General features: G+C 44.4%; 1 protein-coding gene across 4 annotated transcripts in view; it reads right to left on the minus strand.

Annotated features, from left to right (window-relative positions):
• Positions 1–14,568, minus strand: part of RGS6 (regulator of G protein signaling 6) — a 231,932-nt gene that overhangs the window by 10,032 nt on the left and 207,332 nt on the right. For 3 of the 4 annotated variants that reach the window (XM_085224907.1, XM_031553561.2, XM_085224908.1), the window contains 2 exons: positions 6,878–6,967; positions 199–252 (listed from right to left, as the gene is read on the minus strand). In XM_085224907.1, the coding sequence (XP_085081033.1) occupies positions 199–252; positions 6,878–6,967 (144 nt within the window). The remainder of the gene's footprint in view (positions 1–198; positions 253–6,877; positions 6,968–14,568) is intronic. The other variant, XM_031553564.2, reaches the window with a different exon arrangement.

Here is a 14,568-nt window from a genome sequence, read left to right on the forward strand (position 1 = left end):
GAGCACTGTGATGGAATTCTGCTCCTCACCCACCCCGTTTTTAGAGTTGCTATTTAGATGAGCTACGATACTAAAAGAGAAGCCGCAAAGATGCTATCTGCAAACATAAAGTTGAAATAAAAAGATAAGCATCCGCATTCCCCCCAATGAAAAATGGAGTTCTGAAGAAAGGGAGGAGGGAGAAGAAAAAGAACTTACCACGCTGCGAGTGAACTTTTCTAGAGAAGTTCTACGACCTTGCTCATTCTCTGGCTTAACGGGGAATAAAAGTGGGGAGAAAAAAATACAGAAAAAAAACCCTTCAGCTTAAATGCAGTTTTTCAAAACAGCAGCAAAATATAAGGAAGCAACAAGGGGAAAAAGTTGTAAAAAAATTGTAAAAAGCAGAAATCAATGTTTGCAATAGCAAACATAAGAAACCAAAACCCCTTACAGAATGAGAAACATCACTACTTCTACTCTTGGAGAATGTTACCTTTCCTCCCGTGAGTTTTTTGAACGGATCAAACAGCGTCTGTGCATTGCTGTGTCTCACAGCTATTGGTATTGATTTCATGTTCATTGAATTTTCCTTCTGTAGCTGTTTGAGCTGGGACCTCTGATTCTGGTTAACATCTGCCAAACAGCTGATTGGAGACTGCCGTCTACTTACTTCAAGAGATGAAAAAACACAGCAACTTTTACAACATTAAAAAACAGTATGTGAGCGAATACAGTGCTGGAAGGAAAATCCTATCGAACTCATTGCCAGGGAACTGTGTACTCCTCTACTTATCCAGAGGATACAAGCAGATTTCCAGTACGGCTGGCTACATCAAAACATGAGACAGCGTACGCATGTCAGTGCAAGGCCATGGAAAGACACAAGCCCATTTGGGGCACTGATATTTTTCTATCTGAGTCCAGAACTATTGATATGCAGGAAGACATTCAACTTCACTGCAAGAAGACAAGTTGTATGTATCATGGCTCTACTAATGTATCCATGAGAAGTCTGCTTACCATCACGTTTCATTCATTTGACAACAAGGAGATCTAATTGTCATTAACTAAATAATTTATTGTCATGTATGTTGGCATATCTAGTAGAAAAAAAATGTTACGGAGCTGAGAAAAAACTCAATAATATGAAGCAAAGCTCACTGCAGCCAGAAAACTGTGAGCATTGGTGATTTCCAGGAGAGCAAATTATTTCAGTATGGTGAGTCGGTGAAATGGAGATAATGAGATGGAAGTAAAATGGCAGTGAAGGGGATAAGAAGCTATTTTTAAGGGAAAGCCACAGTAATGAAGGTGCATGATACTGCATTGGAAATAAGCATTGCACTGGAGCTCCTCATCAGATGATGTATTAAAATGTTGGAGAGTGGCAGCTCATTGCATCTTGCCTCTGAGACCCAAAGCAAGGGATGGGTGGGAAGGGAACAACAAGAAGAACAGCAAAATAGGGTGAGGGGGTCCCCTGGAAAGAGCTCCCACAGAGATCTCTGACAGAGAGTTAGAAGAAATGCCAGCAGGAAACACATTTTCAGCAATGCTCTTACTGTGATCAAGGTGAGCTTTTCCTGTAGATGCAGCACATTTGGGCTGCTCCATGTTGTGGCCCTGGTGCTGTGGGGACAGGGACATCAGTTCTCATCCTATGTGACAGATATCATCTCAGCCAGTGCTGAGAACAGAGCCAAGGCGCACATGGGGGAACAAGACAGGCTCTGTGGCTGGTGGGGAAGCAGGGACATACCCTGGCTGCCACCAGGACAAATGCGCAATTTCACCCAGGGAAATAAACACCTTGACAAAAGACAGTGCTCTGCTAGGCTCCATGGAGCAAGGGACTTGGAGTGTGCAGCATCGCATTGCTGTAGGCTGGAAAACTGGCCCATTTAAGCTAAAGCATTGGAGTGCACTGGCGACAAAGGAGATCAAGCTGATGAACCTGGTCTGCACAGTCTCCCTGTACCTACTGCCAAAATGCAGTGTCTTTGTTCTTGCTTCAAGCACAATGATGCAGCTTCCAGCCTTGCACAAATGCAGGGTGGTGGTCCTGAGGATGCTGAGCACCTCACTGTGTGCCAAGAGCTCATCTAGCACAGGTCACTGCACGTGAGGCCATTTTCCTACCACAGCTGAGGACACTGTGGGGAAGCAGGCACAGGTCACCCCAAAGCACAGATGTGCCCCACAGAAACGCCTTGCAAGCACAGGCTGCAGCAACGCCACGCCTTGGCATGGGGACAGGAGGCTGGGACCAGCTGAATGGAACAATCATTCCCATAGCATCCAGCTCTGAGTCAAAGTGTGACATTCTCTAATAAAATAAAAAACAGCTGAGGCGGGCTGGCTGCAGAGCGATGAGCTGGCACGAGTAGATTTCCTGGCAGTGAGCAAGGGTGCTGGTGCATGGCTCCCCAGCTTCCCCTGCCTGCATCCCACCAGCTCAGGAAAAGAATGATAAATAAAAAATAATGAAAAAAAAAAAAAAATTAAGAAAAGAGACAGGCATTTCTGTGCCCTGTGAACATATCTTGGGTCCAGCCCAGGAAATGTTGGATGAGACTGTGGACTCCAGAGGTGCAGCCCAATGGCAGCATTTGCACAAACACACACTGCTATTGCAAAGTGCCACATGCATAAGCCAGGTCAGGCAGTCCTTGTAGGTGCAGAAAGGAAGGGGGGGCATCCTTGCCTGTAAACACAGCAGCTAACAACAAAGGACATGAGTATTTGGATAAAGCGTGAAACCACCACCCCTGCTGTAGATGAACACATCAGGCCAGGTAGGTGCTGAAAAATAGATCTTGTCAATTAGCCATTCATTAATTATTGACAATTTCCTCTGAGTTTTTCTTTTTCCACAATTATTTGTCTAACCATCCTGATTTTAAGTTCCTTTGTGTGGATTCTGCTGGTATAGAATTGCGTAAGTAGAAAATCTTATGAAAACCAGCTGACACTAATTATTAAAAGTAATTAGGAGAAAATTGCTCAGCATCTTTATAGCATTCAAGCCAGTCCTGCCACTGAATCACTCTGGTCATATGCACCCCGATGGGACCAAGCAAGGATAGCATTTGCAGTGGGAAGCAATAGAGAATTGGGACAGAGGCTCTAGATAAAAGCAATGCTTCAAAAAGCGTAAGCTGAAAAGGCAGTCTGCCCTTCCTGGCATGAAGCTCCCAGCCACCACCTTGCTGACATTTTTGCCAGGGACTTGAAAAGGAATCAGAGAATGCATTCAAAAGCTCAGTCCTCTGAACTGCAGGTCTGCAAAATTCCTTCCTTCCCTCCCAGGATTCATTTTGTTGGGTACTGAAGGAGAAAACCATGTGTTGCAGAGGGATGCTGCTGCACGAAAATGAAGGGTAATCACTTCCCTCACACCAGTTCAGGAAAAGGCTAGAAGCATGTCCCCAGCTTCTCAGGCAGCCATTTATACCTGTCCAATGGGAAAAAGCAAGGGCTATGGACAACGCTACCAAATGGCTGAAAAAGTACTTTACATCTTTCTGTTTTGAACACAGGGAGCTCACCTTTCGGTGCCAGCTGATGAGGGCAGTCCTGCACAAAACCCCGCAAACACCAGTCTGTGCCTGCCGTGGTGCGACGGAGCTCATTCCTGCAGCTCTGCAGCCCCTGTGGGACACTCCCATGCCTGTGGGAAGCCACCACATGCCAGACAGGAACATAGGAGCTGTAGCAGTTTGGCCACCGATCAAGCTGACAGTCAGGTGGAGATGCCCACCAGTATCGCTGCTTCACCTTCTTTTCATGCACAGTAATGGAAAGCACCTAGAGGTCTTTCCTGTTCCTTTCACAGAATCAACCAAGTTGGAAAAGACCTTCAAGATATCGAAGCCTCGCAATCAGCCCCATGCACTCTGCCTTGCTCACTAGGAAGCCAGCATGGAGATGGTGAATGGGGGCCAGGCCAGGCCCTCAGCCCTTCCTCCTCCCCAGTGTGCTACTTCCTGCTACTTCCAGTCAAACCCATGCCAGAGGCTGACCTCCTGCTCCCCGCTGAGCACCATGAATCTGCAGGATGGAGGCCAATAGTATTGTGGTTTTAATAATGACATTGTGAAGAACAGAAGGGAAAAAAAATCCAAAACAAAATAACAAACAACGTATGCCTGGTCTGTACGCAGCCTATGTCCTCCACTACCATGCATCAGTTGTGCAAACAGTACATCCCTTTTATCCTTCCCAGACCTTCTCATAATTCTGTCCTTGTTTCTCACTCCTGGACCTGGAACTTCTCTTATCTCTCCCCCTTTCATTACTGCACTCTCAGAGCAGGGAGTGGAAGCTCACACATGTGTGGCTATTGTACAATGTGGAACTTACAGTGTTTTCCATACTCCAAATCCCAGCATCCCATCAATGTCAAGCATCTTTTGAGGCATTAAGGAAGCCCTGAGATGTCTCCACTGAGCAGGTAGCTCTTATTTGTCCATTTGACAGAGAATAGAATATGAAGCAGAGTAAAGCTGAACATTCTTTTCCTCCCAAACCACACAAGAATGTAAATAGGGGGAACCAAAGGATACACATGGATTTTGTGGTTCCCAGTCCTAAGCTTTAGCCACACAGCAGCCTTTTCCTTTGTCCTGCCATCTCAGCTTACCACGGCCCAGTGCTGCAGGGCTGAAAATGCCATAAGACATAAACACGCCCGTGAAATATTCATGCATGAATATAAGCCATAGGCATTCGTGTACTCTGTGCATACAACTCTCTTCGCCCAAGTCCACAGTGCTGTTCTTTCAAAAAAATGTATTTTCTGTAATGTAAGTAATATTGGTATTGCATAGAGGCAGCATTAGGACACTGTCTGGTGGATAAGACATATTCATGCTCCAGACAGACATACCTCATCAAGCCTTAAACAATTGCAGTGAATTTCTGCTCACATCAGTGAAGCCAGGACTTTGTGTGCAGGCTCTAAACTAAATCCTCCACCCATGCAGGCTTCGACAGCCTTCTATGTTTCTTTCCTTCTGATTTCCAGATATTTACAGGAATTTAAATGAATGCCTCTCAAACCTGCACCAAAGGCACTGATGATCTTACCGTGCAGCTCAATGCACAGAGACTTCATGTTCTTTCTGTCAGCATTTGTGTACCTATGCTGCCTTGGAAATGTTCACTTGCTCAACACAATGCGATATGATTGCTAAGAGCTTGGCAGATTCTGGAGTAACATCAATTCCCCTCTTGCATAGTGTGAAGCAGGTGAGCAATGCACCTACACAGAACTACATACTACTGCCTTTTTTGCACCTCTCTGTTTACTTGTGCACCCACAGCTCTTTCTAACAGAAACTTGATTCTTACTTTCACGGCTGTGTTAACATGACACCAAGGCCTGCTCCTCCGGCAGTTTGCGGGGGGGATGAGGATGTCATGCTGACACATCCAGGCCTTGATCTGACAGCAAACAAGGACTGCAGAAAAAAGCCTCTGGTTTGAATGGGCTCAGCTGGGAGGAGAAAACCCTTCTGCTTTGAAGCAGATGAACCCTCGTGTTCAGCAGAGGGAGGATGGGGACGGCATGCCAAAAGCTGATAGAGAAGAGGATGGCAAAGGTTTTTATTCTTTATACTATCAGAGGACTTTGCATTGCACTTCCTTCTTTCCCCACCACCTCTGAACTCTAAAAAGACCTAACCTTTTCAAATATAAGCAGCGCTGCACAGTGCTGTCTCAAATCAGACATTCTGAAACAAAGGGCTGACTGCTGCCCTCCATTACTGGCCCCAGTCCACCTGCCTGCAGTCCCAGGCATAGCGGACAGAGCGGTTTGTCTCCTTCTGTCACACTGCGCATGCTTTTAGGATACACAGTGACAATCAGGACGAAAATACCACTGGGATTTCATGGTATTGTGCCAGTGCAACATGATTTGGCAGCACACAGAGAATGCAGCAGAAAAACAACAGGGAAGATGGTGATGAGAAAACCCACACTCAGGCTGTAGGAGCCAGTTTATGAGTGGTCCTGGAAGTCAAACAGAAGAGAGACATACAAATGTTAATATGCATACACACGAACACACATGGACACACAGACTTACAGGAGTCAGAAGGTGCAGGAAGCATCTGAACACAGCTACCAGTGCAGAGAGCTGTAGATTACCTCCCAGCCCCTTGGAAAGGATTTGGGCAGGAACTGCCACAACACCAGGTAACCACTCCTTCGTTACCTTGAACTGGGGGCTCCTGGCAGAAATGCCATGCTGGCAAAGCACACGTGGGTGCCAGCAATTCTAAAGAGCTCAAAATCAGTTGACCTGTAAAAAATGTGGCTGAAACCCCTAATTGGTGCATGGGTTGCAATTATTTCCTGTCTCCAAGGAAAAAGAACCATCTTTTTTATGGCAAGAGCAAGAGAAAATGAGAATGGAAATCACTACAGGGAAGTCTAGAGGTAAGGCATCCAAAGGGAAGATCACCTGGTGAGGCTGAGGAGGTAAAAACCAGAATGGGTGAAATTTGCAAGACCAATTAATAGATTGATGAGTTCTGCTTCTCATGCAGACATCATCTTTGTCACAAGGAAAAAGCAATGCAGTTTTAATTGCCTGCACTGCATTTGGGAAGCTGTTGTGCAAGACAAGCAAATTTCTGGTTGGTTTTTCTTTTTTTTTTTTCTTTTTTTTTTTTTTTTGGTCTTGGGCCATCTTACTTTCCCAAAAACATGTGTTGAGGTTGTGCATACGGATGCCATACTCTGTGCCCCTGGTGAAGAAAACAAAAGTTCTCATTAAATAAATTTTTTAAAAAAAGGAAACAATATTTTCATTTTCACACTAGCAGCAAGCAGCAGGCGAGAATCAAGAGGTGCAAATAGATGCAAGCATGTCCTTTCCAACAGATACCTTCTTCTTTGCCAGCAGTAAGTCCTGGTAAGCATTTGAACGGAGGAAGCGCGCATAGCTGTCACTCTTCATCAGCTTGTAAATGTGCTCCTGTGGGACAGGAGGAAATGAGAGACAGAGAATTGTTATCAAATCTCATTTAGACATCACAGAGATTTAAAACACAGTGAATTAGAAGGACGAGAGACTGATCAAAGTCCTAATTAAGTCTGCTATTATCGATTATGTGTGTTGTGCTGGCATACAGGAGGTCCATCCTGGGGCAGGACCCTGCTGTGCTTGGGGCTGCATAAACACAAAGCAAAAAGATGGCCCTCACCCCAAAGGCTGGCACATGCTATTCAGTAATCAGTGTTATTCTGTAATGACTACAGCTCTCAGAAATCCCCAGATCATGAGCAAGTGGCTAGCCAGGCTGAAACTACTGGGATGTCTCAGGAAAGAAGAAATAAATGCCAGAATTTGTCCCATGGATTAGGTTTCATTGTACTACTCATAGATACTTGCACTATCACCCCACCCTCTCATTATAGTTCATGAAGGGGAACCGATACTTGAACACATTTCATTTCCACTTCAACAGACGCCCAGAACAAACCATCCTATTCACATCCTGAAAAAGCCTTTATGTCTGGCTGACTACCTCATGAAGTTTATTGCGCAAGTGCACACATTTGCATTGTATGTATAAAGTTACGTCAGACGAGTCCCATCCACAGGGCCTTTTGACTCCTATTGTGTCAAACTGCTGATATTAGTTTGCGTGGAGTACATCCCTTACCTATGTGCATCTTCAGATTTACAAAAGAGTGTTCCACTGCAGCAGAACCTACTCTTTTCCATTGCCTTGCTTAGTTTTACTTACCTGCAGAAAATTCCTTAATTCCGTCAGCTCTTCTCCTAATTGTCTAATTGTTCTTTAATTTGTAAATGGATATTATCCCAAACATCAAGAAAATCAGATCAAAATAATTTGATCCAATAAGGACTGAGATTACATTAAAGGAATTCAAAAGAAAAACAGGCACCCTAGACATTTCTCTTGGATTTTGCCCACGGAAGCATTCTTACAGAGTTAATGAACAGTTTTATCTACACTGATTTATACAACGTAAAATATTTTCTCCTGCCCTACAGCCATTGCAGTCGAAACTTCAGAACAAGCAACCCAGACAAAAGTCACAGAGTTTATTTCACAGTGTTGACTAGCCAAGCAAAATTCCCTTATCTTCACCATCACAGCCAATCAGAGAGGACCTGTCTGTATAGAGAACAGCCTCATTCAGCTTTCTTGTGCTATTCAGTGCATAGTTCTAAGAGGGGCATAACTACCGCTGGTTTTTACTGAGATGCACAATAAAATGCACACTTTGAGCTACAACCTGGCGTGGAGCACTTTTTACCAGTTAATTTCATTTCAACAGCTGCTTTCAGACCTGTCAAACTCTCACTTGTGTGGCATTATCTATCTGAAGTATAGCACAAGATGTTGCAATAGAAATGCTCATATACAGTCATCTAGCAAGCATGATCCGTTCTCATTACAGGAAAAAAACAGCAGTGAGGGTACAGCTCCATGCTGATCACCTATGGCACCACCAAGGATTTCCCATCCAGCTGTGGGACACTCCTTTTTACTCAGGGCAGTACAAGCCAAGTATGATCTGAGCTGAGGATAGGGAAAATAATGTATGTCATGGGTATGGTCATTGGCAAGTTTGTATTTCTCTGGAATGAATTATGATTTTCAGCATGAAATCACTCTCAAACACCTCAATAGAAACAATTCAATAGGAATAGAAATAGAAATTAACTTGAGTTAATTTAAATCAACCACATGGCAACCAGTTCATCCATAATGTTATCTCTTAAATTCTCTGAAGGAGACTCTATCTCCTACTAATACCTTCTTCATAATTAAGTGGAGAAAAATAACCCTAACTGTACATCTAGAAGACTTTTTCTTCTCCCCCATAATTGTGGGGCAGCTGATGAGTACATGGGGCAGGCCATCAACAGCAACGGGTCAGAGGGGTCTCTCAGAACCTCTCTCTTGTTGTGATCATCCCCCAGTGCACCCGTAAGGCAGAGTGCTGGAGGGAGCAGTGCTGAGCTGGGAAGGAAGGGGCCATGGGCTGAAGGGACAGCAATGGGCAACAGGGACATTTTGGTTGACATTTTGACAGACAGCTAATTAAATTGTTGACTACCTTTGGATTCCAAATGGTTTCTTAAATGGTCAGATAACAGGGTCTGCTCTGAAAGGCAAAGATAACATTTTTGGAAAACACTGTTCAATTTTCATAGCCACACAAGCAGATCACATTAGCTGCTTGCACATAAAAGAAGAACAAAGCAGAGCAGAAACTGCTGGCTATACAACCCTCCAGCATACTGGCAACAACTATCAGTCTTGCTCATGTCAAGATGACTTCAGGTATCTGACCTTAAAACAGTATAAACTCAATATCTGACTGCTGAAAGGGGAAAAAATTACTTTGACCCTGAGATGAAATAAACCACAAGCTGATGTCTTAGCTGAGGCCACTCTCTGAAGAAGTGGACTACAGCATACTCATCCCCACTGCCACCCTGGGCAGGTAGCTGGTATGCAGGATTTTCTCTGCTTTTCACATCCTGGAATCACTGAGCAGCAACCCTGCTACCTTTCAGCTGTTCACCAGCGACATAATCAAAGAGGGAATTCTTAGGCTTTGAATGCTAATGAAGAAAGAAGGCTGGGCATAGGGAATGGGAGGGACATGCTTCAGATGCAAACTTTACAGCTTAATTGCAAGAATTCAAACGGCTTGCTTTGAAGAAGTACTGGAGGCACAAATGATGTACTGATCATTTATTTCATAGCGCTTCACTTTTGAAGCATCTAGAGAAAATCTAAGCCAGCTGCTCAGGTCAGCAAAGACTGCCTTCCAATTTGCAACAGTCCAGGACAGCTTACATTGCTGCAGCCAACTCCCTGCTGAGACTGCACCACAAAGCTTCCTGTAGAACTGTGGCTGCAGTCCACATTCAGCTCAGTTACACAACAAACCGAGCTGCAGGACAGGAAATGCTTGCCTGGGACATTTGCTCTGATCCTTAACCTAGTCCATTCTTTGTCACCAAGCTGTTTGCTGCTATACCTTCTGCAATCTGCAACTTTCTAGGGAGAATTTATAGCTAGCATTTAGCAGCTCCTAATTTCTTAAATAAATTGAAAGCTACTTGAGGTTGAGCAACTGAGCATAATCTTTTGAGGCAGCCTGAGCAACGGGCATATTAGCAGAGGTGCGTGCACAGATTTAGCTGCCCTGTGTAACATGTGCAAATTGGCTTGTTCCCTTGCATCACAGATTTTTAGCTCACCTGGGATCATTGCAACCCGCTGGTCTCTCACTTTCTAATTTACTAAGCAGCTGCTTTCATTCCTTAACACATGGTAGAGAGGGAGCATAACTTCACCAAAGACTGCAGCCAGCATCTCCAGTGGTGCACCTGACATTTACACGTGCTCCAGGACATACCTGAGTCTGTGGCAATAAATTCAAGCCCTCTTATCCTTATACTAAGAGAACTTTGCATTTTATAAACTTGCTTGTTACAATGGGATGAGCTCATTATTACTGACTCCCTGATTACACAAAGCAAATTAACTATGTGCCTGATTTTTAACAATTCCCTCACAGGACTCCTGCAAGCAGAGCGGGCTTACTGCTGACCATCCTCAGTGGTGCTCCTGCAGTCCTGAGCCAAGATGCCATCCCTCTTACTACTACCACTGTGTGACAAACAGTAAATTTCAAAGGGTAAAAGATTCTCACTTCTGTGAATTAGTGAACAAAGGAACCAGACATGTAAACCACAGAAAATGCCTCTTCTATGGTGTTACATGTAACCTCAGCTTCAGCAGAAGTGTAGGGAAATAAATGCTGATAAGCTCCAGCATCTCTCGGCTTGTTTCCATTTACAAGCCCTATCTCTGGAAGGAGATGAAAGACAAGCTCTGTAAATTTTCTTGACAAAAGGGGAATGGGAAAAAAACATAGAAGAAAGTGCAATCCAGATGGGAATGTGGGAGGTGGCTGAGATAGCAGAAACACCTCAAAGCTGCCCTTGCTTAAACCAACATGCTGCAACGTGACCAGGGCCCTCTTCCCCCCACAGGCAAAGCACAGTGACCCTGAGGAGAGTATGTAGCAGCTGAGCAGGACCTTGGGAACACCGAGAAATATGTGGGAAAAATCCGAATGACAGTAAAATAACAAAGCAAACTGGCTTGCATAGAGCACCTGGTAGGCCTCTGGAAGCCTGTTATCTGTTGAGAACATTTATTTTCAGCAGAATATCTTGGTTCTTTTCTCTGAAATATGCACGTGATAAAATAGCCGTGTTGGTAGTTAAACATAGCCATTGCTAGTCTCACCTCTTAGCCACTGTGATATTTTGTGACAGATCTGAAGCAGGTTTTGCAGTTGTGAAGGCCAAGCACAATTTTCTCATGACCTCTGAATACCAGCTTGATTCCAGCGAGCCCTTAAATTTTAACTTGCTGAGGGAAAGTTTTCTCTGCTTGTGCCTGGGCACAGTTGTACACTTGGGTGGTGAGAGGGATGAGGGGGAAATGTCTGATTCTTTGCTCGCCTCAAGCCCAGGCTTCCCACTAAGCACACCTGTAGCCCATACTGGGGTTTTACATCAGATAGACACTGGATAGCTAGACAGCTGTTGAGAGTCACCTGAGCCCCAGTGCCCCACTCTGTCATTCTCAAACAGGTTGGGGACTGCTTGCTGTAGCTATCCCACTCACATCCCTTCACCTTGCCACCAAGACCTGGCATTGCAATAAGGCATTTACAGACACCTTTTTATGCTGCAAGCAGGCGAACACAGCAGCTGCCCCTGGAGCCAGCTCAAGGGATATTTGCAGCATGTCAGACAAATCCATTTGAACACAAGCCCCAAAGCAATATAAAGCAGCAGAGAAAACAACTAAATAAACAACAGCAAACCATCATGAATGTTCTACCTTTGCACTGGGGGAGAATGTTCTGCAGATTCACGCATGAGAGAACAGAGCCTTATTGAACGCCTAGTGGCCTCCACTGGAAGGGATGACAGAGGCCAGCTGAGGCCCCGTCAGGGGTCTGCATACCAAAGGGATGTCCCCAACTACACAAAGAGGATAGAGGAAGGAGAAAACACGATGATGCCATTCTGCGCATGCAATGAGCAACTGCTGCACCTTGAATTGGGCACAGGAAGCTATAGCAGCTGCTGGCAGACATAGCGAAGATGAGGCATGCAAAAGACCTTCACCTCTCAATGAGCCCAGCTGATAACATCAGTGTGGGAAGGAAGAGGGGAAACATGGGGTTTTCAACCCAATTCTCTTTCACGTCTCCGAATCCCTGCTCATTCAAGTCCCTGCACATAGCACTGCATCATTCCCAATGATAGTGTGCTGCCTTTTTGATCAACCAACCCACATTAACCAGTGGTGCCCAGCAGCACTGCCACCCAGCACAGCTCTTGCTGCTGCTAGAGTGCTAGGCTTCCCTGATTGATAGTTTAGAAAATAAATGTTTCAGGTTGGTAAGTGACACTTAAGGGTCTTGGCCTGAGTATGAATTGCTCTGGAAAATTTGAGAAATATCTTTTTGGTCTCTGTGAAGTTATTTAAGTGACAAAATAATTTACACTCACAGTTTATCTGGCGTATTTTCTTCACACTCAACCAAGTTGTTTTTACTACTTCAGAAAAAAAAAGATGAATAATTATACTATAACACAGACTAACCTCCTTGCTAATCTAAAAAGTATAAAACCTCTTTTCAGACCCCAAATGAAATTACACCAGGCACAGCAGCGTAAAAGAGCTTTAGCAGGAGAAATCACTGTAAGCAATGAGAGCTCATTTTGAGTAATACACAGAAATCCTTTGTTTAGCCCCGTAGATACAAAGTTAGAAGCCTAATGTAAATCTTTTGTGCGAAAGTGCATTGATAAAAGTAACACATCAATTTAGCCCTGGCTTCTCTGTAAATGGATGAGACAACTGGTTTGCTTCATACCTTCAGAGGTACAGAAGGGCTGCAGTGCTGCTGGGGCTGGGGCAGACACACTGCAGAAGGCAGAGCCCTACCAAGCACCGTACAGTTTAGGGGTCAGCTTGGTACTGCAGGAGGATTTAGTCCTAAATATAGCAAGGGCTATCCAGGGAGACCAGAGTGGGCTGCCGGGAGTCTAACACTGTGTGAGCAGCTTTAGGTTTTGAAACAATGATCGTGGTTAAGAGGCTGATTCCCACAGTGTGGGCCAAATCCTGGCTACTGGCAAAAAGCCCAAGTGAACAGGTTTTGCCTGGGAGGATGGGGACAATCTCATGCAACACTTGGAAGACTGGTATCTCTTTTCCAAACAATACAGCACCTAGGAGACACTGCAACAAATATGGCTTTTTGTGCTTCTTATACATGCTGCAGTACAGTCATGAGACAAAACTACTCAACTTTTTGACCAAGATCTTTGCAAGGCTGCCTGTAGCTTTTTCTTTCTTCATTTTCTAGGGAAAATCCTGTCAAAAAGCTGAGTTCCACTCTTGGAAGGAACATGCAGCATCCTTGCCACAGCAGAAATTAAACTGTGGCAATCTAGGGGACAGTGACAGCAGGATTCAGCCTTACAGAAACAAGCAGCATCCAGCTTCTGAGTAAAGGTGGTGATGCTGAGGTAGGTAGGACTGATCTTGCTTGGGTGCTGACACAGGGAATACATCCTGGATGCAAAAACTGCCTTCCAAGTCTCGTAAGCATTTTGGCTGCACTGCTATATCCTCTTGGGCAAGCCTTTAAGTGACCGAGCTCAAACTCTTCAAGTCCGTGCTACAAATACTTATCAAAAACTTATATCTGTTTGCAGATTAATGCAATTCAGACAGCATAAAAACTACATTCATACCTGGTGTGATCTGAGAAGGAGAGGTGTGAAATGCATTGCTGATAAATCTCCCAACAGATTATTATTATTTTTAATTATAAAGATGAACTCTTCAAGAAATAGCAAGCCTTAGAACAATTAGACTGCAGTGTACCTGCAGGATGTGGGTTGGGCAGGTGTGGAGCTAACTTATCTTTAAGACTGCTCATCACACTGTCCACAAGAGGTGGACTTACGGAGCCCTGGCTGCTCAGGAGGAGAGGGATGCATTTGCAAGCACTTTTGCTCACTGCCTGGGAGAAACAGAATAGTGTCAGGTATGCCCTGACTTTCACACAAACAGGAAAGGCTCCTGCTTTGCAAGAAATGGTTGTTTCTTGCAACCCAGATGCACAGCGCTGACACAGGGGTCCCAGAGAACCAGCCTGAGTGTTAAATTCAATTTTTAAGCAAGCCAGAGGCTTTCCCTTGCCATCCATTCAAAGGTATTTTTTGGAGTTAGGAGGTGTGTGGTAAAGACAAAAGTTGCTTGTTAAGACATTCTTTCATAGAACATGACTATTAAAGCACAAATTAAAAAGCCAAAGATTTAAAAAAAAAAAAAAAAAAGTACTTTCAGATATGTAGTACAAACATATATTTAGGAAAAAGTATCAGGAAAGTTGTAACACTTACTATCTGCTCTTGCATTGACCTCTGCTTCAAGTCTTTCATTTCCTGCTTCGTGCAGCATCAGACACACCAGCATAACCCTC

The sequence above is a fragment of the Meleagris gallopavo genome, chromosome 5 (genome assembly GCF_905368555.1).
Source record: "Meleagris gallopavo chromosome 5, MGAL_WU_HG_1.1, whole genome shotgun sequence".
Classification (NCBI taxonomy): domain Eukaryota; kingdom Metazoa; phylum Chordata; class Aves; order Galliformes; family Phasianidae; genus Meleagris; species Meleagris gallopavo.